We start from the raw sequence: 26,902 nt of genomic DNA on the forward strand, positions 1-26,902 counted from the left end.
TATATATATAAATATATATACAGGGGTTGGACAATGAAACTGAAAAACCTGGTTTTAGACCACAATAATTTATTAGTATGGTGTAGGGCCTGCTTTTGCGGCCAATATAGCGTCAATTCGTCTTGGGAATGACATATACAAGTCCTGCACAATGGTCAGAGGGATTTTAAGCCATTCTTCTTGCAGGATAGTGGCCAGGTCACTACGTGATACTGGTGGAGGAAAACGTTTCCTGACTCGCTCCTCCAAAACACCCCAAAGTGGCTCAATAATATTTAGATCTGGTGACTGTGCAGGCCATGGGAGATGTTCAACTTCACTTTCATGTTCATCAAACCAATCTTTCACCAGTCTTGCTGTGTGTATTGGTGCATTGTCATCCTGATACACGGCACCGCCTTCAGGATACAATGTTTGAACCATTGGATGCACATGGTCCTCAAGAATAGTTCGGTAGTCCTTGGCAGTGACGCGTCCATCTAGCACAAATATTGGGCCAAGAGAATGCCATGATATGGCAGCCCAAACCATCACTGATCCACCTCCATGCTTCACTCTGGGCATGCAACAGTCTGGGTGGTACGCTTCTTTGGGGCTTCTCCACACCGTAACTCTCCTGGATGTGGGGAAAACAGTAAAGGTGGACTCCTCAGAGAACAATACATATTTCACATTTTCCACAGCCCAAGATTTGCGCTCCTTGCACCATTGAAACCGACGTTTGGCATTGGCATGAGTGACCAAAGGTTTGGCTATAGCAGCCTGGCCGTGTATATTGATCCTGTGGAGCTCCCGACGGACAGTTCTGGTGGAAACAAGAGAGTTGAGGTTAATTCTGCTGTGATTTGGGCAGCCGTGGTTTTATGTTTTTTGGATACAATCCGGGTTAGGACACGAAAATCTCTTTCAGACAGTTTCCTCTTGCGTCCACAGTTAGTCCTGTTGGATGTGGTTCGTCCTTCTTGGTGGTATGCTGACATTACCCTGGATACCGTGGCTCTTGATACATCACAAAGACTTGCTGTCTTGGTCACAGATGCGCCAGCAAGACGTGCACCAACAATTTGTCCTCTTTTGAACTCTGGTATGTCACCCATAATGTTGTGTGCATTTCAATATTTTGAGCAAAACTGTGCTCTTACCCTGCTAATTGAACCTTCACACTCTGCTCTTACTGGTGCAATGTGCAATCAATGAAGACTGGCTACCAGGCTGGTCCAATTTAGCCATGAAACCTCCCACACTAAAATGACAGGTGTTTCAGTTTCATTGTCCAACCTCTGTATATATATAAATATATATATATTCTGCTCCAGTTCTGAACAGCACTGTTGATGTGCAGAAGGTGTGTACTAACCCAGCAGAAGTTTTGTAAAACATTGCACAAATGAATAGAAGCAGCTAAAATTCTTAATTTGCTAGATGTAATGAGTCTGATATTTACTCATTAAGGTTTAACTGCACTAAAGTGATGTAGCTGTCAAAATATTATTCTCAGGAAACTATCTGTTAATCTAATCAACCCTAAATTACTTGTTGACTTGTCACTTGTACTTCATGTTGTCAGAACTTGTCTGTGCAGTTAGAATGCTTAAATTATTTAATATTCAATTAAATAACCATTCGGTCTGTCAAGTATTGTCCTGTAAATACTAGCCATGGCTGTGGCATTAGAACAATAGATGAAAGAGTGATTCGAGCACTAGCATTCTTAAACAGCAAACTCTGCACAAATATGGAATAAATTCACAACAACCTTTCTCCAAAGTATAATAATTTATTAACAAACAATTAAACTTAAAGTTAAAATATTTCAATTAAACTCTTAATTAAACTGACTAGGCTAGAACAATTTAACTAAAACTACCAAGCAAAATTAAGGAATAAAGAAAACTAATTAACAATGTACAAAAAGAATGATTGATGATACAGAATGATTTGCCAAACTAAAAGTCCTTAACCTTTTCGGAGAATTGATTCTTTATAAGAAATTTGACCTTCCTGGCACTATCATTTGTGATTTCAGTTAACAATGAAAGCTTATAGCTTGATCACTACTTCTTTAAAGTAAAACATTTACCTTTATACACGCATTAATGTGCATTTGAGCGTTGGCGGTGCATTATGGCCGATCTGTGTTTAAAACCACCTATTAAATAAGATTTGCCATAACTTTAAAACACAACAGAACAAATAACTAGCCTCAAAGCGTCTGTTTGCATCAGCTCAGAATATAGTCTGCTAGCACACAAAATAGTTCCACCTTCAGCACCACACAAAGCAAAACACCATGAAATAAAAATATTTAGATTGTTTCATCCTGAACTAATTTCTCTGCCCAGACACTACCTCATACATGAACCATTTTGAAGAACAGAAGTGAAGGAAGGTTTAAAGGTTTGGGTTACGTGGTGGAGGTAGCCCGGTCTGAACAGATGATAAATAAAGCCACTGAAATCCATAGAATCCACTGAATTCCAGTCTGGAAAGGGTTACAAAACCATTTCAAAGTCTTTGGGACTCCAGCAAACCACAGCAAGAGCCACCAGAACAGGGCAGAAAGAACATATATGGGAGTGTTTTAAGTTAAAAACCACTGATGAGCTTAAAGAAAACAACAACCCACCTCACAGTTGCCAAAACATCTTGATGAATCTCAAGAAAAATCTGACATTTTGGAAGGTGTGCATTCCATTACATCTGGAGTGAAACTAACACAGTATATCAGAAAATCCTGCTAGTCAAATAGTGGTAGCATGACAGTCTTGGTCTGGTTTGCTCCTTCAGGACTTTGACAACTTGCCATAACTGAACCATGAATTCTGCTCCTTACCACAAACCACAGGATGAAGGTTTTGGGGGGGCCTTGTCAAAGTCTGGACTTAAATCTAACAGAGATGCTGGCCAATCATGCGCAAAAACCCTTCAATATAGCTACATTAAGACAATTTTAATTTGAATGGACCAAAATTTCTCCAGAGTTATGTAAAAGAGACAGTTATCTCAAACACTTGAATGGAGCTTTTGTCACCAATAGGACAACCATGAGGTTATGAGTTTGAGAAGGCAATTACTTTTCCATATTGGGACAGGATTGTTTGGATAATTTTTCCTCCATAATAAATCAAATCATCATTTTAAAATGGCTTTTTTCACCCAATTGTAATTGTTTGTGTTTTTATTTTTCAGTTAAATTAGATTTCATAACTTTAAAAAAAACAACATCGGACACAGGTGAAATTCCAGCCCAGTTTTATTGACTGTTTAACATTCATTCATTAAGAAAAAACTCATCCCTTCAAGTTTTAGGAAGTAATATTGAAAGATTTTCTTCCATCTAACTCTAAACACCATTGAAGCAGTTATTACTAGATGTCCCAGCAAAAAGGAGATGATTACAACCAGTCAGCACAAACAGTGAAATAGGAGGTAAAGGAGAAGTTTCTGACTGTATGTAATGCAAAGAATAAATTAATAGTAAGATATTTTAAACAAAGCAGGTCAATGACAAAATAAGGGTGAAATACTGCAGGATTATGCTGACTTTCAATTTATAGAAACTGAGCATTTAAGGCCTCAAAAATTACAGGAAAGTTTCAGAGAACCTCTTCCTTGTGCTTTACCCACACTGAGTCAATACAAAGTCAGGAAATAGTGATGTACACACAACATTACAGCCTCAGAATTAAATACTTGCTTTTCCAATATTCTTCGTCAACCCCTAATGCCTGAATTTATATCCAATTGTACAAAAACATTTTTTATTGTGTTTTATTGTGTTTGTCAAAAACACAAGTGTTAAATTCATTAAGAGATTATTAAATTGCACTTACCATAGTGTAAATTTAGGTACGATGCTAATTAGCACCACTAGGCACTTAGGGAATGAAACAAACTATGTTCATTATTTGACGCTGCTAATGCTCCAACGAGTCAAAATGTATGTTTTTGAACAAACAATGTTTTCTATCATTACAGTGTTAAAAATAATAGTAATACAGTTAAATACTGCAACATTCCTTTGCTGCACATTCCCAAGAGCTCCTAGCCCTTTTTTCATAATTAGAAATTATTGCTAGAAATTTACCTTAACCATATGTTTTTCAACAACCATTGGTTACTTATCCCACAGTGTTTCAAATACAGCTAAATACTGAAAAACCCCTTTACTGTATGGTTCCAGAAGTTTATAGCCCATTTCACAATAAAAAAACTAACTGTAATGGGGTACGTACTTAAGTAATTAATTATTTATTCATCATTATTTATTCATAAAGTAATAACTTGATTCAGTGTTGCATAATAAAAATAAATGTGCAGAATTTACAATTTCTACAATTTACCCAAATTATACATAACACTAATTAATACTAGTATTACTTATTCCTAATTGCCTAGTGTCGCTAAGAAGCTTCAAACCAAAAATTAGAAATAACTGTTAGAATTTTGATCACATGTTGTCTGATATATCAGTTGTAGGAGACTTTAGTAGTTCTATATTTTTTTATTGCACAACCTACATCAGAGATTACACCATTTACTGAGTTTATCAGCCAAACTCCAGGTGCGCACTTCCGCTTCCATGAACTCGATGTAGTTCACGATGTGACCACTAGATGATATCAAAGCACTTCTAACAGCATCTTTAATAAGACAGGCATACGTGTTTACCAACATATGTGGTATTCGTACACCACCTTGGCTGTTTTAACAACAAAACAGGTATGAAGCCAATTAGAATTACAACAACATCCCAAAGGTTTTCCATATTCTGTTAAATACTGGAAAATATAAAACTCAACACTTGATGTTGTCGACCAAAATCTTTGGGTAGATTTTAACTAAAAATTTGTGCTGTCTTTAATACTTCCAAATCATTTCAGTGAGTTTCTCAAATACTCAAAATTAAAATCTGGTCAGGCTTTTTCAGGAATCATTAAAAAAGCATAAAGTCTTTCAGAAAAGAAACACCTGGAAGGAAATGAGCTCTGTTCTGCATAAATACTGCTTGCAACAGCAAAAAAAAAATAAAACATGTTTAACATCAATAAATTAAGAATAAAACTGGATGATAAAAATATCCTTTGGAATGGAAAATCACTTTAAAAGGAAATTAAAGATGTTGTGTGCATTCCCTAGTTAAGATTAGATGTCAAAGACCAAGCAGCCAGAGATGTTAGAGGACATCTACAGGTCATATTTTAACCTTTAAAATAAATAAATACCAATTTGTCAAATAGACCAAAATGGAGATAAATTATGAATCTGATTTGTGAACCTAAAGCCATCTCAATATAGATTAATCCATCTAGAGTTTATTGTATCTATAGAAAATTATCCCTCAGAATACGATATTGAATATGAGTAAATTATTTGAAATTAATGTCTTTCCTGCAAAGTCTGACATATTGTGTTCAATTATCCAATTAACCTCATAGAAACTTAGGAAACAGCTTTGATTGAATTTAAGGTTTAACAGCAGATATATTGGTGTGTTTCGTTTCGTTTAAGGTTACAAATTATTTCTTTGTAGTCCTCCAACATCTCTGACTGATGCCGTTCTGTATTCCTGTACAAAAGTATGAAAAAAGCTGCTAAAGAAGTAACTGAAGGTGCTGACAGAAAAAAAGACTGCTTCAAGTATCCCAAGTAAAATTCAGTAGCCCTGAAAGTTGTTCCAAATGTTTTTAATCCCTCAACTCTTCTCTGCTGATAAGCTTGATTGATTATTTCCACACCGGTGGTCCAAGAAAGATTTTAAAGTGCCAATTACATTCTGCACTGTCAAATGAAACTGTTTTTTAGATGCTGACCTAAATGTAAAATATTTCTAACAACCTATTTTACATTCTAGCCCAGTGTTCTTTAACCCTGGTCCTCGAGGCAGACTGCCCTGTATGTTTTAGACGTTTCCCTGCTTTAACACACAATCAACCATCAAATGAAATAAAGTGTGCTGAAGCAGGGAAACATCAAAAACATGCAGGGCAGTAAGCCTCGAGCTCCAGGGTTGAAAAACACTGATCCAGGCAATTTAAAATGAGATTTAGTTCAGAGGAATCCAGATGAGGATGTGTTCGATGGATGGATTTTGTGCTTTGGGTGCATCAGCGCGAGGCCTATAAGGCAGAGAAAGAGCAAAGGACAGAATTAGTTCTACGTCCCTAACAAAATGGTAGATCTGTTTAAAGCTTGATGTGCTAAAATATTTAAACCAGAGCATAACTTTAACCATCCACTTGTTGATTCTTTTTAATGTTTAAAGTAGCAGCAAATATATCTTACACCTGACTGTATCTGAAACTAATTGTTGGTGCTAAGTTTAAAGCATGTAGCAAAATACCTTGTATTAAATACAAATTTAAAAGTAATGGTAAGGGAATATTTATGGATGGAGGGACTGAGAATAAACCAGAATTTATACCAAAAATGAGATCAAGGGTCACTTTTGGTATGAAGTTAAAAAAGGATCACTCTAGTGTTATTTGGGATGTAGAAGTCTGTCCCTTTACAGTTTTGTGCAGAAGTTTCATTTTTAAGACCTTATTAGACAGATTTCTCTGAGCGTTGGAAGATGTTAAGACTTCTTTGGACAATGCGAAGATGAGTCTGTGTTGAGAACCTCGATCATTGTTCTGATAGACGGGAAGGTCTCTGCTACAGATGGAAGACTCCGGTACCAACTCGGTAAACTGTGAGCAGGAAGTTTTAGAGTCAGATTGAGCTTTCAATGATGAAGCAGCTGAATAACAAACTAAAGCAAGTGTTTTCTAATGGTACCTTTTGAGATTCATCCAGCTCTTTGCTGTTTTACTGAAGCTTTCTGGACTTGGTGCTGTCATGGCTTCAAAATCTACCAGCTGAAATAAATAAAGGCAAAGAAAGAAATAGGTTTAGGACCAAACCTGTGACCTGAAAGGATAAAGTAAGCAACATCCAGGAACAATAGTCACTCTCTGAGGATAGAAAACAGCTTTTCAAAGACTTGTAAACCTCTTAGCTGCTGTTCGTTACTCAAACAGAATTTATTAAACCAACTGCGGCTGCGAGCTTATTTACTACAGAAAAAGTATTTATATTTTTGTCTGAACTATAGATACCTTCCGTATTTGTTCAGACTATAAAGTACATTGTATACTTCTATTATTTTTACTAGAAGTTCTATCTCTCTGGATAAATCAACAATGTCATCAAATCAACAAGGACCAACATTATTTATAATTCTCTCCCATTTATTTAAAATTGCCTCGACTCTTAAAAGATATATGAAACATTTAAAGAGTTCTGATGAGGAAGATTTTCTGCCAGAACCCCTGTAGTTTCATTTAAGTCTGTAATTTCCTTCTTTTCTAAATTTACTGCTGACAGTTATGTTTGCTCCATTTCTCGCTTCAGAAACATTCAAGATAAATTTACTGGTTCTCTACTTTTGTTCTCTGAAACATACTGATTACCAACAGGAATGAAAATAGTATTTTAATAATAATAATAGCTTTATAATACCTTCATAATTCATGGGAAGGATTTTTGCTAATTCTGGACCTAACAGCCTTGACTTACTAGAACAGTCACATCGGATCTAAAAAGGTCTAACTGATCATTTTTATTTAGGGGGATCCAATATTAGAGGCTATATAGTGGCACAGCTGGTAGTACTGTTGCCTTGCAGCAAGAAGATCAGGAGTTCGAATGTGTGTCTCCGTGTTGCCCTGTGATGAACTGGCGACCTTAAAGATAAATATTACAACTGTATCTAACATCAAAGGTTTAAATTGTTATGCGCCCCCAAGAATAATACATTTTTTGAATGAGCTGTGTTTAACCTCCGCTCAAAGCTGATTGGCTGGGTTGGCAACAGAAGATCAAATAGCTTGCCTCCATCTTACTACTACAGGATTGCAATTCTGAGAGCACTATCCCTGCTGTGAAGCACGGGGGTGGCAGTGTCATGTTGTGGGGGGCGTTTTTCTGTAGGAAGGACTGGTGCACATTAAGAATCAGATGGCACATGAGAAAACATTACGTGGAAATATTAAATCAACTTCTAAAGACATCAACAAATAGAAATAATCCTAATTGACCTGAAAGAGGAACGGTTTAGTCTTATTATGTGTCAGACAGAGAGGAAAGTGTTTTTATAGTATGCGTAAAAAAATCTGGTTTCAAAAGTGTGGGGTTCACCTTTGTTACTTTCCCTGATCATTTTTCTTTGGTTTGATGTTTACCTTTCCTTTTGGGATCCTACCGATGACCTCCTTCCCACTGGCCATCAGTGCCCCCATAACCACAGAGTACGCCACAACACTGAGGACAAAAACATTTTCTATAAGGCCGGGGTGTCAAACTCCAGTCCTCAAGGGCCGGTGTCCTGCAACTTTTTGACGTGTCCCACGTCCAACACAGTTCCATTTAGTTTGTCTTTTGCTTTTAAACCGAAGCAGATTTGAATTTAGACACAAACTGAAATGATTCACTTTAACCTCTCAAATATCATGAAATGATATCATCTTAAACACAGTAAATATGCCCACTTGTATTTTGCTTGAAATTTACCTGGATCCTCTGGATAGAGGCATGAGGTTGCAGAAGTAATAAATCACAGAAAGGATCAGTTTGCAGACTGCATCTGCGTCCTGAGAGAAGGAAGATGAAAGAGTCAGCTTCAGAACCTGGACTGCATTAAAAATCCAAAAATATTGACAATGGTCAAATGTGAACCAGATTTAGAGTTTTTTGGCAATGCGTCGTTCCACTAATGGATCACTAACAAACAAAACTAAACAAAATGGTATACATGTGAGCAATTCTTTTACATATGCTTAATCTCAACATTATAAAATACTATTTTAGACTAAGAAACCTATCAACATATCTTGTATTAAACTATAGTCAGTTAAATTGTATTTACAGAGATCTAGACATGTCGACTGAGATAAGTTTACTTTGTTAAAAACACTGAGAACAGCCAAATATTACCAGAATACATATTTACATTCTAACGCAATTTCTCCAATTGTCTCAAAAAATAATGGACTGCTTTAACTAGTTGTGTTAAGTTGTGTTTTATAAGAAAAAAGCTTTGATGGGAAATCTTACCCCAAGCTCGGTAGACAGCATCAGTGCCTTCCCTTTGACTGTGAGATCTTTGTAGATGGACTCGATCTCTGATTGGTACTGTTGTGTCCGCTCTTCTGTTGTCTGGGTCTCTACAGAGAACAACATGTTTCCCACCCTAAGAAAACAAAAATCAGATGTAACATAAAAGAACATAAAATGGTTTGTCCATTTTAATTCCATACTTTTTTTGAGTCAAATTTCCAATGTTGCCAGACCAGATGAATGCATAGATGGATGAGTGCATGAATGGATGGATAATGTATGAATGCATGGTTTGATGAATGCATGGATGGATGGATGAGTACATGAATAGTTAGATGAGTACATGGATGGATGATCTACAAATGCATGGTTAGTTGAAATACCACATGGATGGGTGATATATGAATGCATGGATGGAAGTTTAAATAGATGAAGGATGGACAAATATATGAACAAATGATGGGAGGACAGATAGATGGACAATTAGGACAGCAGGGAATATCCGTGCCCAATAACATTAAGGAACAGAGATTTTTCCATAATCAATTAACTTTCCGTACTCATACAAAAGTGAAAAGTGCCTAAACAACATACATTTCCAGACTGCATATTAAACCAGTATAACCAGTATAATATTTATTTGGCTTGCTTAGATTTTTATTGTTTAGTTCTCTTAATAAATCTTGGCTCCATTGTGAGTGTGTAATATTAGCAGATTTACTTCAAACTCATTCCAGGCCTCAGCTTGTAGGTCGCAGTGACACCTGGTGGTTAAAACTGCATTAAATTTCACAGTTCCAACAACACCCTGAAAAAAATACAAAAGGCCAATTTTAGCGCAAATGTTGGGTTTGTCTATTCTTCTGTAAATACATGGTGCAAATATGTAAGTTTTAAAAGCTGCGGCTTTATCTCATAACCAAACTGTTTTATGGAACATTTCTGTAAACTGGCCCCAATCTACTAACTCTGTTTATTCAAACATTAAATTATGAAAGAAATCACTGGACTGAAAGATGTCCAGAGAAAGACTTTGAAAGACCTTCAGAAGGCTTGGAGAGCAGCTGACCAAGACCATCTTTAAAGATTACCAGAACATTTGGCTCCATGGCCCATGTTCATTCAGATTTTAACAGATCAGGTGTTACCTGTCTCCAGTGATGGTTATGGTAAAGCCGTCGTACTCCTTCCCAGGATCCTTCATGCTCGGCACCTTGGAGTTAACGGTGAATCCATCTCTAGTTTTACTATTAAACTGCTTCAAGAAATAAACACACAAGCAACAATTCTGGAATTTCACTGCTCAAACAACCACATTAAAACCACATTATTGTGGGTTTTTTGTCTGTTAACGATGTGCCAAATTTCTCTTCATTCTTTCTTACTTTCATTATTGGCAGCAGATCTTCTACTTTATTCACATTTTCAAGTGCTTGGCGGACCTCCAGGAGGCCTCTCGGGTTGTATGCTCTGACACAGATGAAATAAAACAAAACTTTTTAATGACCTCAGAGTGTTAAGAAAACAAAGGAACAAAAAGGACTCTCTGTGAACAGAACTGAAAGGATGTTTGGTGTAATTTACCCATGGTACACTAATATTCTGTCTTTGATAAATTCTAGGATGTTGTCAAAGTAGGCCAGGTATCTGATATTAATAATCTGTCCCCTGAGGAGAAAGAAAAACAGAGAAAACTTCACATCAGAGGACTTGAAAGATGAAATCTGAGATGCTTCATGGACTTGCGGTGGCGTCAGAGAGTGTGTGGGGGCCACGTTGTTACCTGATGAGATTGATGTGATTGTTGAAGCCTCGGCTGAGGCTCCTGGCTGGCATCTGATCTAACCAGAGAACTGGCTGGTCTGGATCTGAGATCCTGCAGGAACAGGAAAAGCCTGATTACTATGTTGAACCCAGTCAGACACTTACCATCAGAGAGTCTAGTTAGAGCTGATTCCAACACAGAGGGGAGAGCCTGATTCTGTTGCATGTCTGTATTCCCCCTATCCTACTTCAAATCTCTCTTAATGACACATTTTATAAGTGGGCCTTAGAAAACCGTGTGACTCATTTTTTTCAGAGGTTAGGTGTGTTTTAATCCACTTTAGTATAATTTTGTTTTAGGTTTTCATGTCTGTTGAGCTGTTAGGCATCTTATAACTGCAGTCGATCTAAAAAGTGTACAAACCCCTGTTCAAAAAAACAAACTTTCTCTGATATCCAAAAGGAGGCGTCACGGAGGCACAGTTGGTAGTATCGTTGCCTGTTAGGTTACTTGTCTCTCTAAATTGGACCGTTTGTACCAAAGTGAGGACATTTTGCTGGTCCTCACGACCTATTTTGCTAACGGTTAGGTTTAGGACTGAGGTGTGAACTGAGTTTAGGTTAAGGTTAGGGTTAGGCATGCACTGGTAATGATTAGGTTTAGGGTTATTGTCAGGGTTAGGGCATAGAAAGGGTTGAAAATGACTGAAAATCAATGGGAGTCAACACATGGTCCTCACTACATATAGCAAAACAAGAGTGTGTGTGTATGATTGTTTGTCCTGTGTGTCTCTGTGTCCAGGGCATACCCCACCTCTCGCCCAGTGAGGGAGCTGGAGACTGCACGGATAGCGGGTATAGACGATGGACGAATGGATCCAAAAATGAAACAATGATAAAGTTCAAAACTGTTTCCACCTTCAATGAGACATATACTCTGGAAAATCTAACAGATAAAAGCTAAAGGGGTGGAATATAACAACAATAAAAAACCCACAATAAACCGCTGGCAACGGTTTGCACAACCTTAAGCTAACACTTCGCTGAACCATGTTTTGATTCAGTTTCAGTATTTATTCAATGTGAGATGATGTCAGACTGTGTTTTTCGTCCACAGTCCTCTTCTGGTGACCCCACAGACTTTCTGTTCTGATTTAGTTCAGGACTCTGGCCAGGCAGTTCTAAAACTTTCATTTTCTTTAGGTTAATCTATTGTTTTGTTTGATTTTGATGTGTTCTTGGACTCACTGCCATGCTCAAACATAAAATTCATCTTGGTGATGCATCATCAATTGACTACTTATTGTTGCTTTAAGAGCTTAAGTTTTAAGGCTAAGTTCAGGAGCATATTGCGTTATCCTGGAGAACACAGTATGGTCATTATTACACCTGAATGTCTTGAGAGTCAATCAACACTAACTGAACATTTCTTACAAGGTAAATATGTTTAAAAGTATCTGCAGAGGTGGAAAAAGTACACAAACACAATACTCAAGTAGAGGTGCAGTAAATAAGGTTGAATTTAACTAAAGAAGTATGAGACAATTACAAAAAGAGAAAGGATTTTTTTTAAGCAGAAAAGCCTTAGTTACTCTTTTTAAGTCTGAAATAAAATGATTGTATTTACTTTAAACAGCAAATAGGATAGAAGTTTATATTAATCTTAATATAATGGTCTAAAATGCCATTTTTACGTTTAATCATTTTGTCTTTTGCACAGAACAGTAAAGTGCACTACTTAAATAATTTGTAAATTTACTGATTTTCTAAAGTACTTATGACAGTCCAAGTCCAAAGGAAGACTGCACCATTACAGGAATATTATTTATTTTCTTAAATCATTTTACTTAAATGCTAAAAGTATCAGACGAAGCCAAAGGATTTTTTTGAAAGCTGCATGTTTCTCACCTCCTCCATTTGACCGCTATGTCAAACATGTCTCTCCACTGCATTTGCCGGGTCTTTCCGTTAACTCGCACTTTGGAGTTGCTCCACGTCCGGTGCATCGCCTGCATCACTTCCAGCGTTGCTAAACCCATGGCTTTGGAAACAGAAAGGCTTCTTATTTTATTGCTTTGCAATGTTGATTGATGATTTTAGGAAGCCCTGCATTTATCAGAAGTACCTCTGTGTATTCTTCTGTTTGGTAGGAATCCAGGAGTGTCGTACTGCATCAGCGCTCCCAGGTGGTCCGCCGTGCAGATCAGCTTCTGAACTTCAGTACTGTAGCTGTCGAAGTTCTGTGGCAGCACGTCTCTAAAGACCAAAATATATTATGAAGTTGGTTTAAAAGCCCAAATTATTCTCTCTATACTATGGATCTCAGTCAGTCTAATAAATGTCAGGAAAAATGTATTAACTTGATTATCAAATTGCTTAAGTTCTATGCAACAATCAGAAAATCAGCTTAGCTGGACCCGTCCAAACCTTCAAGCTTCTACTGAGGATGCCGGTTTACTAGCAGCAGCCTGAAGATTTTGTGCCACCACAGACTTTCATTGGGAAATGTTCATAATTCCCTCTACCTCAACTGGGATCTAAGTTCCAGCTGAAGAAAAACAGCACCAAAAGCATGATGTTGCCACCACCTTGCTTAACTGTTGGCATGGAGTTCTTTTGGTGATGCTGGGCATTATTTTTTGCCTCAAACACATTTTCACACATAGTTTTGGAGTCTTAAAATGTGTCTGTAACATTTAGCTGGGCTTTGATGTTTTTCTTTGTTAGACAAGGCTTTCATCTTGCAAGCCCCGACCGTTTCCCTGACATCTAAAGAACACGCAGCTGTTTTTAATGCTGCTGTAGGCCTTTTGACAACCTCCTTAAGCATTTTCCGTCTTTTCTTTTAATACATTTTGGAGAAATGTCCAGTTCCTGCTAGTGTCCCTGTTGCATCGTATTTTCTCCACTTGACGATGACTGTCTTCGCTGTCTTCCAAGGTAGACCTAAAGCCTTGGGCATTGTTCTGTCGCCTTTCTCCTGACTGATACCTTTTGACAGTGTGATAACTGATACATTGGAAGGTCCCTGTGGACCATTGAAACTAGAACAAGTCTGTGTGGTTTAATCAGAGGCCATTTAAACAAAGGCAGGTGTATAGAGACTCCTATTTAACATGAGTCTGAATGTGGTGCAACATCCCCAGTTTTTAAGTAGATGTGCACACTTGTGCAACCACATAATTTCAGCTCTTAACTTTCCCCCTGAAATATTTCACTTTAGTTTATAAGTGAGTTTTTCAGGTTACATGTAATTAACTGTGGAAGTTATTTATTTTATCTTGGCCTATTGTTTCTATTACAAGACCTGTACCACATGTGTGTTGACTTTTTATATTCACTATATTTTCTGTCTCTCAGACAGATATTTGGTATGTTTTAAGATGCAATTGAAGAAGCTGGAATAAACTGTGTCCTTCTGATAGGATGCTTGTTACAAAAGCCTCAAAATCCAATTTACAGCTGAATTTTTTTCTTTAAATCTTTTTGCACAGAAAACAAAGGCTCTTCTACTCCTTTCAGATTTTTAAAATCTAAGGATAATACATGTGTCAGCAACAGGAGATGACACTAGAGCTGATCATTTATAAATTATAAGTGCTTTTATTGGTCATTTTACATTCCTATTTTATATTCATATTTATACAACTGGATTCATTGTGCGATCTACTTCCTGTAGTGAACACATCAGACCTACTTGATATGTGGCTGCAGGCCAGGCTGTTCCTCATAGTCCTCTATTAAAAATGGCAGGTTCTTGGCCCAGTGGTTCTTAAAATTCCCCGGCAAGTCCTGGTCCACATTGTACTCCGCCACAGTGATATCCAGGTGGGAGTGCAAGTAACGGGAATACTCTGGAGAAGAAAAAAAAAGTTCAACCAACCACATATATCTGAAACTAGATATCTAAACACAGTTAGGATTGCCAAAATTATTTTTATCTGTTAAATACCAGAATTATGAGATAGAGAAAATACATTAAGATTTACATACTTTAAACAATTTGTAAAAGGCCAGAAGATGATGGTATGCCACTGTAAGCTTCTAATAGATTCATTCATAACATTTGAGTTATGAGGCAACACCTCTAACACACTGCTTTCTTCTGTACCATCATGAAAATATCAAAAGAAACTGGCCAGAACATCAGGAAGAAAGTCGTGGACCTCCACAAGTCCTTGGGTAGAATTTCTCTATGCCTGTAGGTGCTTCATTCATCTGTTCAAACAATTATATGAAAGTTTAAGCAGCATGAGGAATGTCCAGCCATACTGTCCAGGAAGGGGCCAGTTTCTGTTTCCCATAGATGATCAGGTTTTGGTGCAACATAGACGTATCAAACCCAGAGCAAAAGCAGAAGACCTCGTCAAGATGGTGGCTAAATTCAGTAAGAGAGTGTGAAGTCCTCGGCTGAAATGCCACTCAGCGAGGAAGAAACCATTACTCCAAAAACAAAATAATAAGCAAGATTACGGTTTGCAACTGCAGTCAGGGACAAATACTTTCTTGGAGACATATTCTGTGGTCTGACGAAACTAAAATTGGAGTGTTTGGCTATAATGACCATCGTTAAATTTGGAGGAAAGATGAAGAAAGCTTGCAAGCCTGGGAACCACTCCCAACTGTAAAGTACAGGGGAGGCAGCATCATTGTACAGGGTGTTCTGTATGTGGAAAAACTGAAGCAACATCTCAAGACATCAGCCAGGAAGTCAAAGCTTGGGTACAAATGGATCTTCCAAATGAGCAATTACCGCCAAATTAGTTACAAAGTGACTTAAGGAAAGGAAAGTAGCCATCATAAAGTCCTGTTCTCAGTCCATTAGAACATTTGTAGGCAGAGAGGAAAAGATGTGTGTGAGCAAGGCGGCCTTCAAACCTGACCCAGTTACACCAGCTCTGTCAGGAGGAATGGGCCAAAATTCCAGGAAACTATTGGTAGAAGCAATCCTACCGAGACCCGGTAGGATTCTGAAATAAATCCTACTCCGATTATTCTGGCATTTAACAAATACATTTGGTAGACATAACTGACATGCGCTTTACATTTATTGTTAAATAAATTTCCTATCAATGTAGGACATTTCTCACAAAAAATGATGCAATAAATGTCCATCCCTATGTTCAACTACATGTGGATACATTTTATAAATATTTATGGTGTGGGCCTTAAAGTGACAGACTATAAACCGTCTTCCTCAGGGCAGTGTTAGTGTGACTTTCCATATTATTTATCCCTCATCAAAGTCTTGCAGGTGTTTATATCTGCCCATTTGTTTTGAAAACAGCATAAACTCCCTTAGCACCTACTGCCTGACAGAAAGCTAATCTTCGGGAGTGTTGTTGCTACAAGACAGTCAATGTTTTTGCTTCTGTCTGTGTAAGTGTAGGCCCACCCACCTCGGAGGTATTTCACTTTGAGGTATTCGGAGCTGGCCTTTTGTCCCAGCAGGGGGTCATTCAGCATGACTTTAGTCTGAGCTTTGATGCCCTCATAGAACTGACCCATGGCCACGTGACTCAACCCCTTCATGTACTGACACACCTCATTGTAGGGCTCCAAATGGAGACACCTCTGTGGGACAACAAATACAAAGTTATGTTTCTTCAATCCACTAACAATGGTATGGTGTAAAGTAGCAAAGAAGTGTCAGGATTTCTGTACTTTGAAGTTCCCGATGGCTTCCTGCAACGAGCCGTGGTGGTACAGCATCATGCCACGGAGCTGGAGAGACTGGATGTGGTTCTGGTTCAGCATGAGGGCTTTCTGGAAGCTCTCCATAGCCGATTCAAAATCCCCCAGTTCTCTGAAGAGAGGAAAAAAAGAGAAGCAACATGAAGCAAAGTGGAAACATTGAGATATGTTAGAAAAAATTAGATGAACTTGGGCTGAAAGAGACCTGTAAGCCTGTCCGAGGCTCTTATATGCATCTATGAAGTCAGACTTCAACTTCAAAGCCTCTTTGAATGTCTCGATGGCTTCCTGATGAAGGAAAAACAACAGACACAACGCAGGAAGTCACAATGAGGACACACCAACAGTTCTGACTCAGCAGATGGTTCAAACCCGGATTTTATCCGCACATTTCTGCTATTTTACTGTGACCTTTTGGCATGGTAACATCCAAACTGAAAGGGCATAATGGTGGAATCAAGTCATTCATGTTCCATATATTTACCAAGAATATTGAAAGTTACCCCCTGAATGAGTCTAAATATTCATGGTGGTAATCAGTAGATCTATGCTGTGAAAAAACAAAGGAACTGGTTGAACAGGTGGCGCAGAAATGAGCACAAAGTCCTGTGGCAAAGTCATCAACTCTGCCATCTGCTACACGATGCTTCTTACCAAATACTACTACATTTAATAATTTACAGACTCAACTTGCTTGACAAATCAGTGTCAGAGTGTCCGATGTTTCCATAAACAGAACAGGGTCATCAGATAACATACATATTCACACGTGTTCTCCGTCAAGGAGTCAAGTGCCTCTGCTGCAGTTTTGTACTGATATGAGGAAAGTCGCGCCACGATAACAGTGAACTGGTGTTTAAAGCACCAGTATTGTTTTGAATTGTGGTTAATTGTTAGCTGCTTCTAGCCGCCACACAGGGCTTCCCCAGGAAATGGATCAGTCGCAGTTTAGCTAAAGTTATAAAAGCCACAAAAATTTAAACATTCATTTTCAAATTGTCTGTCTGGAATAGAACAGAATAGAATATTCTTTATTGTCATTGTCACAAGTACAATCAAACTGAAAAAAGCAATCTGCACATTCCCTGAATGTAAAGGCATCTCCTTTACATTCTGGCTGTGTTGAGTTTAGCTGTTGCTGTTAGATAGAAACTGTTGTTGAATCTGCTTGTCCTTGCTTTAACTGATCTGTAGCGTCTACCCGATGGTAACAGATCTGACGGTAATATTAACAGGTAAAACAGAGCGTGACCCTGGGTGAGAAGTGTCCTTCATGATACTATTCTGGGCTTTTTGGACACAGTGGAAACTGTGAATTTCGTCAAATGTGGGGAGGTCTTTAATCAGTGTGCAATTGACAGCGACTGAAATCAAAATGGAAATATAATTAGCAATAAACAGTACCTTTTCAAGGTTCTTCATAACTTAAAAGTGGTAGTCATCACATCTCTAATGCTCACTACCCTACTGGTTCGCAGATCGATGTCTTAATAATAATTTGAACTGATTTGGTTTAAATAAAGGTAAATCTGTAAAATGAACCTCATGGTTCAGCACATAATCAGGCAGGATGTGGTACAGCTTTTCCTTCCAAAGTTGCAAACAGTCTGCAAACAGTTACATTACGGCACCAAGAACTGTTGCATGATCACTCCACAACCCGAGACAAAGAAGCCTTTCGAGCTGATGGTGAGAAAGGTGAGAAACAGCAGGGGGGTTTAAATCAACACTTCTGAACCACAAAGCAAGGCTGTGACAGAGCTCTGACGGTTCACTTATTGTATGTGTAACTGCCGTCATACGTCTCCGATGTTGTAATTTATGCTTGTGTATTGAAAAATATATTACATGGTTCTGAATGTCAGGAAATTAAGAGGATTTTGTGGAACATTAATTCCTGTCATATATTTGAAGTGTCTGCATTCCCTTTGATGCACTACTGTTCTAAAGATTTTACGCATTTGGGATCAAGGGTGTAGATTTCAATGGTCTGCTGTGTCAGGATGGGCAACGTAATGGAGTACCCTAGCGAATTTAGACTAAACATTTGGGAATTAAATTTTAATACTTTATGAGGGACCCCAGATGGTCAGACAGTTATTAGCCAAATTATTCACAAAGCAGGTCAAGTCAGCTTTCACCTTTAGTCTCAAGCATCTAGCATGCCGATGTGACTGGATCCTTAACAGTGCAGGGATCACAGGGCAGCAGGAGGGTAAATAATGTTATTAATGGGTCATTGATTGTGTAGCAGTGGTGCACACGTGGTTTAGATGGCGTGATAAAGCTGTGGTGCTCAGGTGCTCAAGCAGTGGAATTTAAAAAAATAATAATAATCCGTAGTGGCCTCGCTTATCTGATGATCAAGTATAATGCTACAGCATCAAATACAGAGCAAAGTGATGCCAGAGCCTGATTTTCCAGTTCCATTGTGTTGTTGTATGACAAATTAAAAAATAAAGGCAAGTTTCAAAGGAGAAAAGCGACAATGAGAGGGAGGGTGAGATGTAGAGATTATTTGGGATCCTTCAGGAAGGGCTGGAGGAATTGATGCATTCAATAATCTCTTATACATTTCAAATTTATGTAATTCACAACCTGCATAGACCTTTAGGAGTCTTAACAGAATTAAAGAAGTATAAAGGGATGGATAATTACTATTATTAGCTTTAAAAAGTAGGGTTCTTTGTCTAAATGTTCCCTTAATGGCCTTAATAGACCCTAAAAAAGGGGTGGGCAACTCCAGTCCTCGAGGGTTGGTGTCCTGCAACTTTTAGATGTGTCCCTGGTCCAACACACCTGAATCAAATGTATGGCTGATTACCAGGCCTGTGCAGAACTTGACTGCATACTGAGGAAGTGATTTGATTCCGGAGTAGGACTAGAAACACAACTAAAAGTTGCAGAGCACTGGTCCTCGAGGACTGGAGTTGTCCACCCCTGCCCTAAATTACAGATGAATTTCCACATTGAATTTCATTCATCTTTCCAGCAGTTAGATATGGGTGGCTGTGGCAGTTTAATATATGCAAAAGCAACTGATGAGACATTTTGTTTGCTAAAAGCGATGACACAGACCCAGAATGAACAGATTATTTATTGATTCTACACTGCAGATTATTTTAGTCAAAAACTTCTCTTCCTCTTGTTGAAAGCATGCAAAAATTAAATCCCCGAGATCTTTAAAGAGAGGAAATGATGAGCCTACCTTGAGCATGCCTCTGTGGAAAAAGGTGAGACCCTTATAAAGCATGGCAATGGGCTGATTCTTCTTCAGCTCTAAGGATCTCTGAAAGTCCTCCATGGCGGCAACATAATCCTGGATAGAGAATGAAAGCGTGAATTAACCACATGGGAAAATAGGAGCATAAACATGCAGATGTGGTTGATGGTCAGACCTCAGAAATAAAGAGCAGAGTTCCTCTGTGCCTGTAGAGACGAGCTGATGGCTGCAGCTGGATGGCTTTGGTGAGGTCACTCAGAGCCTCGCTGATCCGACCCAGAGGGGACAGAATCTAAACAATAAATACGCAGTTAATGAGAGGGGAGCATGTGTCGGTGTTTACACTGAAGACAGTTAATGTTCAGCTGTGGATGACTATTCTCCAGGAAAAAAATACAGCAAACATTTTTAAAGCAAATCTAAGAAAAGTTAGGGTAGTTAATTTTCTGTGAATTTCTGGTTAATACAACAGAGCTGCAGAGTGGTGTGAGGGTCGGAAGGGGAAAATGGTTGATAAAACAGCCTCAGAAACCTGGGGAGTGGTTCAGATCAGCCATCAAGTCTTTGCTACACATTAGTCAACTATTAACTCACGTACGTCTACAGCTGCGTGAGCTTCTAATATGTGCACTTTTCGCAGTTATTGGCTCTATTATTAAGTGTTTAACACAGAAAACTTTCTTTTTTTTATTAATTATTGGTACAACTACAAAGAAAGAGCAAATGCTATCATTATCTTTAAGTTAATCAGATTGTCTAGGAAATTTAAATTTAGTAATCTATGACTTCTTCTTTTCCTAGAGAATAAATATGACATCACTTATAGACAATCTTAAAGTTCATCCCAGGTTTATCTTGCCATCATGCACAGTACATGTACATCTCACAAAATTAGAATATTGCATTAAAGTGCAATATTTTTGCCAGTCATTTCAGAAAGTGACATTTTTTCTAGAGATTTGTTTCACATAGAGTAAAGTATTTCAAGCTTTTAATTCTTGTAATTTTGAAGATTATGGCTTACAGATGAAGAAAACCAAAAATTCAATGCCTCAGAAAGTTAGAAAATCACATTACACCAATCAGAAAAGAATGTTTTAAGCACACATGTCAGACTTCTGAAAAGTATGCCCCTTTCTATGCACCAAATACTTTGTTGGGTCTCCTCTTGTATGAATTACTGCATCAATGCGTCGTGGCATGTAGGCGATCATCCTGTGGCACTGTATAGGTGTAATGGAAGCCCAGGTTGCTTTGATAGCTGCCTTCAGGTCATATTAAGACCAGAGACCCCAATATTTGTGGTATGAATAACTTGATTTCTAAGTGAGGCATTTTCCCTCTGATGGATATATTTACTTTTATCAAAGGCTGGACTTTAAGAAATTTCACACTGGGAGGTTATGCTGCTGCAATGAAAGATTAGTTTATTTTAAGGATTCCTGCATACTGACATCAGGTGTGCTACTACGTGTAGATGGCAAATAATAATAATATATTAAAGCAAAACTTTGATTTATCTGTTTGTAAATATGACCTTTGACCTCACCTCAGCTCTCTGCTCATAGACTTCTGGCCAGTTCGGCTCGAGGGCGATGACCCGGTTGAGCTCGTACAGCGCCAGATCAGCATTCTTTATGTCCTGGTGGGGAGATGGATTCCCAGTTTATTTAAACGGCTTAAAAGGTAGAGTTTTGAAAGAAGCAACAGAAACTGCTTCAGTCTAGTTTTAATTACATAAAGAAAGCCATGAAAACAAGAGCTTTCGACACATTTAAATCTAAGGAGGAATCTGTCACAAAAAAAACATGAGAACACATTAAAGTGTTTTATTTTAGTCTGAATGAACAAAATAAACCACAGCCCATTTTCTGCTTTAATATTTTGCTGAATGAAGGAAGGATATACTTTAAATTCATGAAACAAAAATCTTGTTAGAGCCTGGTAATGCTGCTATTTAAAGACTATAAAACACACAAGTTAAAGAAGTTGTACTTAACAGTTCAATAGCCAAATTAAAGTTTCTCTCTAAAATCCCATTTATTTGGATCCAAATTTAGTTTACTGTTAACATAATAGTCTGACGTCGTTTTTAATTGCTTCCTATGAATTTTTAGAAAGCTACTTTAATTTTTGCAGAGCCATAAACCAAGTCCAAGGTGGCATATTTCAAACAATGTCTCACATGAGGTTTAAAAAAAAGGTCATAAGCAATAAAACTATACGTTAACTGGAACTGATGTTTTTAAGGGCTAATAGACAATAAACAACATCTGTGATTCTATAAGACCTTTAAACAAGGCAACAGAGTAAACTTGTGCTGCAGCCATGCATTGCAGCTGTATATTGCAACCATCACTCACCTGCAAGCTTTTCTTGCCATAAGCTATCCCTCTTCCATAGATGGCACTGACCAACTCTGGGTCGCTCTGTAATAAAGAGGATCTGGATGATCATAAACTGCTTTTACATGTTAACATAATTCGTTTAAAGTGAATTTCAAAGTTAAAGGTTCACACACCTGCAGCAGGAGTGAGAAATGTTTAATGGCTTCATCATAAAGGCCATTTCCTATCAAAACGTAGCATATAGCTGTGAATGAAAGTAAAATGTAAACGTGAGTCAAACAAATCTGTTTTTATAAAGCCTCAAAAATGGGGCATTAAAGGTAATCAATGTACTAAAACTCACCAAGTTCCTCGTTTGTGTTCTGGTTGTCTACGGGGAAGGGGATTTTTTTTTGCTCTATAAACAACTTGGCTTGGTTCTGTGGCAAATCAACAGGAAGAGCACATTAGAGATATCGGACTGAAACACAAAAGCTAAAAAAGCATGGTAGAGTGGTTTCCTGTGTGAGGAAGAAATATTTAAATATTTAATGCTTTGGGCCTTAAATTCAAAGATAGCACCAACATTTAAAGGGATCTTACCTGATGAAAAGTGAGAAGGGAAACTAGTCAGGGAGGCTGCCAAGAGGCTGAGACCAACATTAAAGGAACTGGCTCCTGTATCTCGTATAATGTGGTAGGGTGGCGATACGGAAGAAAAACACCCAAACCCTGCTAAACACATCTGAAGTGTCCCAAAGCATGTGAGAAAACTGATTGATTGGTTGAATTTTTTGGCCACAATTCTAAAACAAATCTCCATATCAACCAAAAGATGTCCGCATCCACAGTGAAGCATGGTGGTAGCAGCATCATGCTTTGGGACTTGCCAAAGTAGAGAAAATTATGAAAAATCCCAAATACCAGCCGGCGTTGGCACAAAACCTTCAGCTTTCTGTTAGAAAACTGAAGATGAAGAGGAGCTTCATCTAAGAAAACGACCAGTGTCACCAGAAGAAAATGAAAGTTATGGAATGGCCCAGTCAAAACCCAGGCTTGAATCCAATGAAATATCTGTGGGGTGATCTGAAACGTGACGTGCACATGAGATGTCCTCACAGTCAAACATGGACAAGTGAAGATGTGCCACCCTGATGGACCCTGACCCAAAAAAACTGACTGCTTTAGAAAATGTGTTTCAACTAAGAAGATGTGCACACTATCTTCGTTTTTTTTTTTACTTTTACCCCTAAAAGACTTCAGCTTTTTTTTTGAGTTGTAGAGGTTTGCTGCCACAACAATGCGGCAAGTAGTTTTGAATTTCCCAACCACATCAAAATAAAAAAAGTGCTACTATTTTTACTGTGCAGCAGCAAACGGAGAACAGCATGACTGCAGTCAGGCATCCGGGCAAAAACTAACCACATCTCAGAAAACAGCTATACTTTAGCAGAATGTTGTTTTATGAACTGCAGGGATACATTTCTTTAGATCAAAAAAAAAAAAAAAAATCCAGACGCCGATGACTTGAAATAGTTCCCAGCCCATAAAAATGAGGGAAACTTGTAGACCGGGGTGTGGCTATCAGTGCAAAGGACCACACCCAAACACATAAAGCCATCTAAAACCAATAGATAACACCACTAAATCTTTTCAGCTTTATCAGTCGTACACACCCGACATTAATTAGGATTAGTTATTTCTAGTCTTTCCTCTGCCTTTCAAATGAGTCATTAGTAATCAATGACAAAGGACAATCCAAGCCTCCAACTTCAGCCTTAGAAGCTAAAATCTTTTGCAGCTCAGAGATTTTTGTGTTTAAGTGGTCTATCCTTGGAGAAATAGATTTATTTTTCATTTCCATTAAAGCAAACAGTTGTATATCTGATCAGTGTGCAGCAGGAAGCTCACCAGGATCTTTTCAGCATTAAGCGAGAAGACAGACTCGCAGGGCGGGTTGCTTCCCTCCATGCAGTCTGGATCCTCGAACTGTAAAACTGAAGACTCTGCAGAGACAACCGTTCAAAGCGTTCAAGCCAGGAAGCACATTCAGGCAAAAATAAGGTAATTGAAGAGATTGTTGGATCCAAAACAGGCAATTACATCCTGACTGGTCATATACGTTAACAATTTGGGAGTTCAAAGTGTCAATAAATAAAAATAAAGGGATAACAAAACAATGAGGCATATCAGTGATGTGGTCTAAATAAAAAGCTTGACGGATAAGAATTCAACACTCTAATTCAAATAACTCTGGATCTGATGACAGCTTTAAAATGCAGCATCATCGATTTTCTATACCCACCTAATCCTGTTCAGGATTGCAGGGGGGGGGCTGGAGCCAATAGACAGACAGGATGCACCAGACAGCCATGCAAATACATTCATCTAAAGGCAGTTTTTTGTAGTACAGCGACCTATGCACGTTTTTGGACTGTGGGGGAAAACCATGCATGGTCAGGAAGAACATGCAGTTAAAAGCTGCAATTTGGATTCATAATTTTGCATGAAGGAAAACGATGCATGTGATTGTTTTTAAACAAATAAAAGTGTCTTGCATCAAGTGTGTGGTTTAAAACCCAGTATAAATCCAGCTGTTCTGTGAAGGTCTCAGAGGTTTATGAGACAACATGAGTGGACAAACAGCAGGGTTAGGTCATAAAACAATATTCGAAGCTTAGAACATCTGCCAGAGCTCCGTTCAATTAATCATCTGAACATGTATGAAAACTGGCAGGCGGGCAAGGGAATCATTATTTAGAGAAGCATCCAAGGGGCAAGTGGGAGAATGTGTCAATAAGACCACTATAAGTCACGCACACCACAAATGGAAAAGGGTCAAGATTATTGAATTGTTGAAAGTAAGCCAAACAGATTTCCTTCTGCAGTCTGCCTGCCACAAGCCAAGTAGGGATATAGCACACATGTGGCAGGGGGTGCTGGGGTCACATGACAATAATAATGAACCCCTTGTGTACGGTATAACTAACACCCTGAACACACTGTGAAACATGGTGGTGGCAGCATAATGATGTGGGGATCCTTCTCTTCAGTAGTGACAGAGAAGCTGGTCAGAGTGAAAAATGGATGGGGCTTAGAAACTGGGAAATCCTGGGAGAAGACCTGTGCAGCAGGTTCCTCGGCAGACGTAGAAGTTTTGATTTAAACAGAAAATGAAGGGATTACAAGATTATTCCCATTTATGTCAATAACCTTTTTCTACATGAAAAACCTGCAGTTTGTTGATGTGTTTAGAGGACAAAAATAGAGATAGTTTTCAGTTTTGATTTATGTCACGTTACTAACTACACTAAAAACTGTAATATATAGTCCAGTCCAGTCTCATTCAATATAATTATGTTCCCAGAAGTAAATAAACTGCAATATTTTTCTATAGAAAATCTCTAAAAAAGCTTTTATCTGGTTACACATTTGGGAAATCTATGCTCTTGTAATTTCCAAGAACAAAATGTCCCTAAAGCTGAATCTGTGTGTAATAACAGAGCTATATGCGATGATTATGAGCAAAACACACCAGAAGACTAAGATTATCATTGAAAAAAAATGTAATTATGCGAGTAGAAAGAAGTTTATTGTGCTGAGATAATAAAAACGTAATGTAAGATGTGAACTACTATAAGTTTCCTCCTCCTTCTAAATGTATAAACTCTCCAGCCTCTCTAACACCGACATGAAGAACATGTTAACCTGATTTTAGTCAGCTCCTCTGAGCTGTCACTGTTTGTTGTTATTAGTCTCTTAGCTGCCAAGCTAACCGGGTCTCACAATGACAGAGGTACCAGGCAAGACGTGGCAAACTATGCAGAGACAGCGATAGAGAAACAGTTTACCGCAGTCCGCAGCGTAGTCCTCCCACTCGGACAGCGAGCTGCAGTCCTGCTTGTGGAGCTCGTTGTTGAACAGCGTGAGAGTGGAGAAAAACTCGCTGGAGATGATCCCCCCGCACAGGTACAGCAGCGAGAGCGCTACCACAGCAACAGCCCGGCTGGCAGGGGCCATGTTCGGCTACATGAGTGACGGAAGCTGCAGCAGTCAGAACAAGAAGCCCGCAATCTGGGAGCTAATCAAAACTACAAATACCGAGCCGCTTTGCTGCGCGTCAAAACCGGCTTTTCCGGTATCACGTCGAATATAAGCGGTTCCCTCTGAAAACTTTCAAAGTAAAACACAAGTTTAAGAATTCTTTACATTTTCTCATCACGCCTTTAATAGATGTTCAGATGTTATTTTTATGAAGTGCGATTATTAACTTTAGTCCTCATAACAAATACATGACAACTATTCATGGATTTTTTTAAATAACCTTTAACCCCTTAAAACGACAGTTTGAAAATATATGTAAATTCTTTAGGTACAGTTTCCATGCCTCATATGCAATTTGAATTTGTGTCTGTGTCTGTTGTATTTTCGGAGCCTTGGAGCATCAAAAACTGGCAGCAAAAATTCCTTGCGATGCTTTTTACTTTTTTGTTCAAAGTGGTTCTTAATAAATTACTCCACCCAAGTCTTTTGGAAAAATCGGCATAGAAACACGCATATATATATATATATATATATATATATATATATATATATATATATATATATATATATATATATATATATATATATATATATATATATATATTGCAGACCAAAAGTTTGGACTTGTAGCTTCACACTGAAGGCATCAAAACTATGAATTAACACATGTGGAATTATATACTGAACAAAAAAGTGTGAAACACCTGAAAATATGTCTTATATTCTAGGTTCTTCAAAGTAGTCACCTTTT

The 26,902-nt window shown here is 38.2% G+C and overlaps 1 protein-coding gene across 6 annotated transcripts; it reads right to left on the minus strand.

The window, feature by feature from the left end:
• Positions 1 to 3,235: 3,235 nt before the first annotated feature.
• ttc13 (tetratricopeptide repeat domain 13) lies at positions 3,236 to 26,277 on the minus strand. 6 transcript variants are annotated; one of them, XM_047388513.1, is made up of 24 exons: positions 25,959 to 26,271; positions 24,019 to 24,113; positions 22,472 to 22,547; positions 22,302 to 22,372; positions 22,144 to 22,209; positions 21,330 to 21,422; positions 19,956 to 20,072; positions 19,766 to 19,876; positions 16,763 to 16,845; positions 16,528 to 16,669; positions 16,263 to 16,437; positions 14,561 to 14,717; positions 12,989 to 13,119; positions 12,772 to 12,904; positions 10,883 to 10,975; positions 10,684 to 10,767; positions 10,485 to 10,569; positions 10,248 to 10,357; positions 9,097 to 9,232; positions 8,554 to 8,633; positions 8,226 to 8,304; positions 6,781 to 6,860; positions 6,623 to 6,692; positions 3,236 to 6,119 (listed from the first exon to the last, which is right to left on the minus strand). In XM_047388513.1, exons 1-24 carry the CDS (start codon positions 26,125 to 26,127, stop codon positions 6,108 to 6,110), a joined length of 2,448 nt encoding a protein of 815 aa, XP_047244469.1. In that variant the 5' UTR covers positions 26,128 to 26,271; the 3' UTR covers positions 3,236 to 6,107. The 6 variants fall into 6 exon arrangements, 4 of the variants coding, with proteins under 4 accessions (XP_047244469.1, XP_047244468.1, XP_047244465.1 ...); XM_047388512.1 differs by having other exon boundaries at positions 6,543 to 6,692; positions 10,248 to 10,354; positions 25,959 to 26,268; XM_047388509.1 differs by having other exon boundaries at positions 6,543 to 6,692; positions 25,959 to 26,267.
• Positions 26,278 to 26,902: the final 625 nt, after the last annotated feature.

The sequence above is a fragment of the Girardinichthys multiradiatus genome, chromosome 15 (assembly GCF_021462225.1).
Source record: "Girardinichthys multiradiatus isolate DD_20200921_A chromosome 15, DD_fGirMul_XY1, whole genome shotgun sequence".
Taxonomy (NCBI): domain Eukaryota; kingdom Metazoa; phylum Chordata; class Actinopteri; order Cyprinodontiformes; family Goodeidae; genus Girardinichthys; species Girardinichthys multiradiatus.

Excerpts from the sequence above, each read along its gene's own strand:
- ttc13 (XM_047388510.1), bottom strand. The coding sequence starts at position 26,127 with ATGGCCCCTGCCAGCCGGGCTGTTGCTGTGGTAGCGCTCTCGCTGCTG. Across the intron at positions 20,073-21,329 it reads TCTATGAGCAGAGAGCTGAG|ATTCTGTCCCCTCTGGGTCG; the intron begins GTGAGGTCAAAG and ends TTTATTGTTTAG. Across the intron at positions 16,670-16,762 it reads AGCCTCGGACAGGCTTACAG|AGAACTGGGGGATTTTGAAT; the intron begins GTCTCTTTCAGC and ends TCCTCTCTTCAG.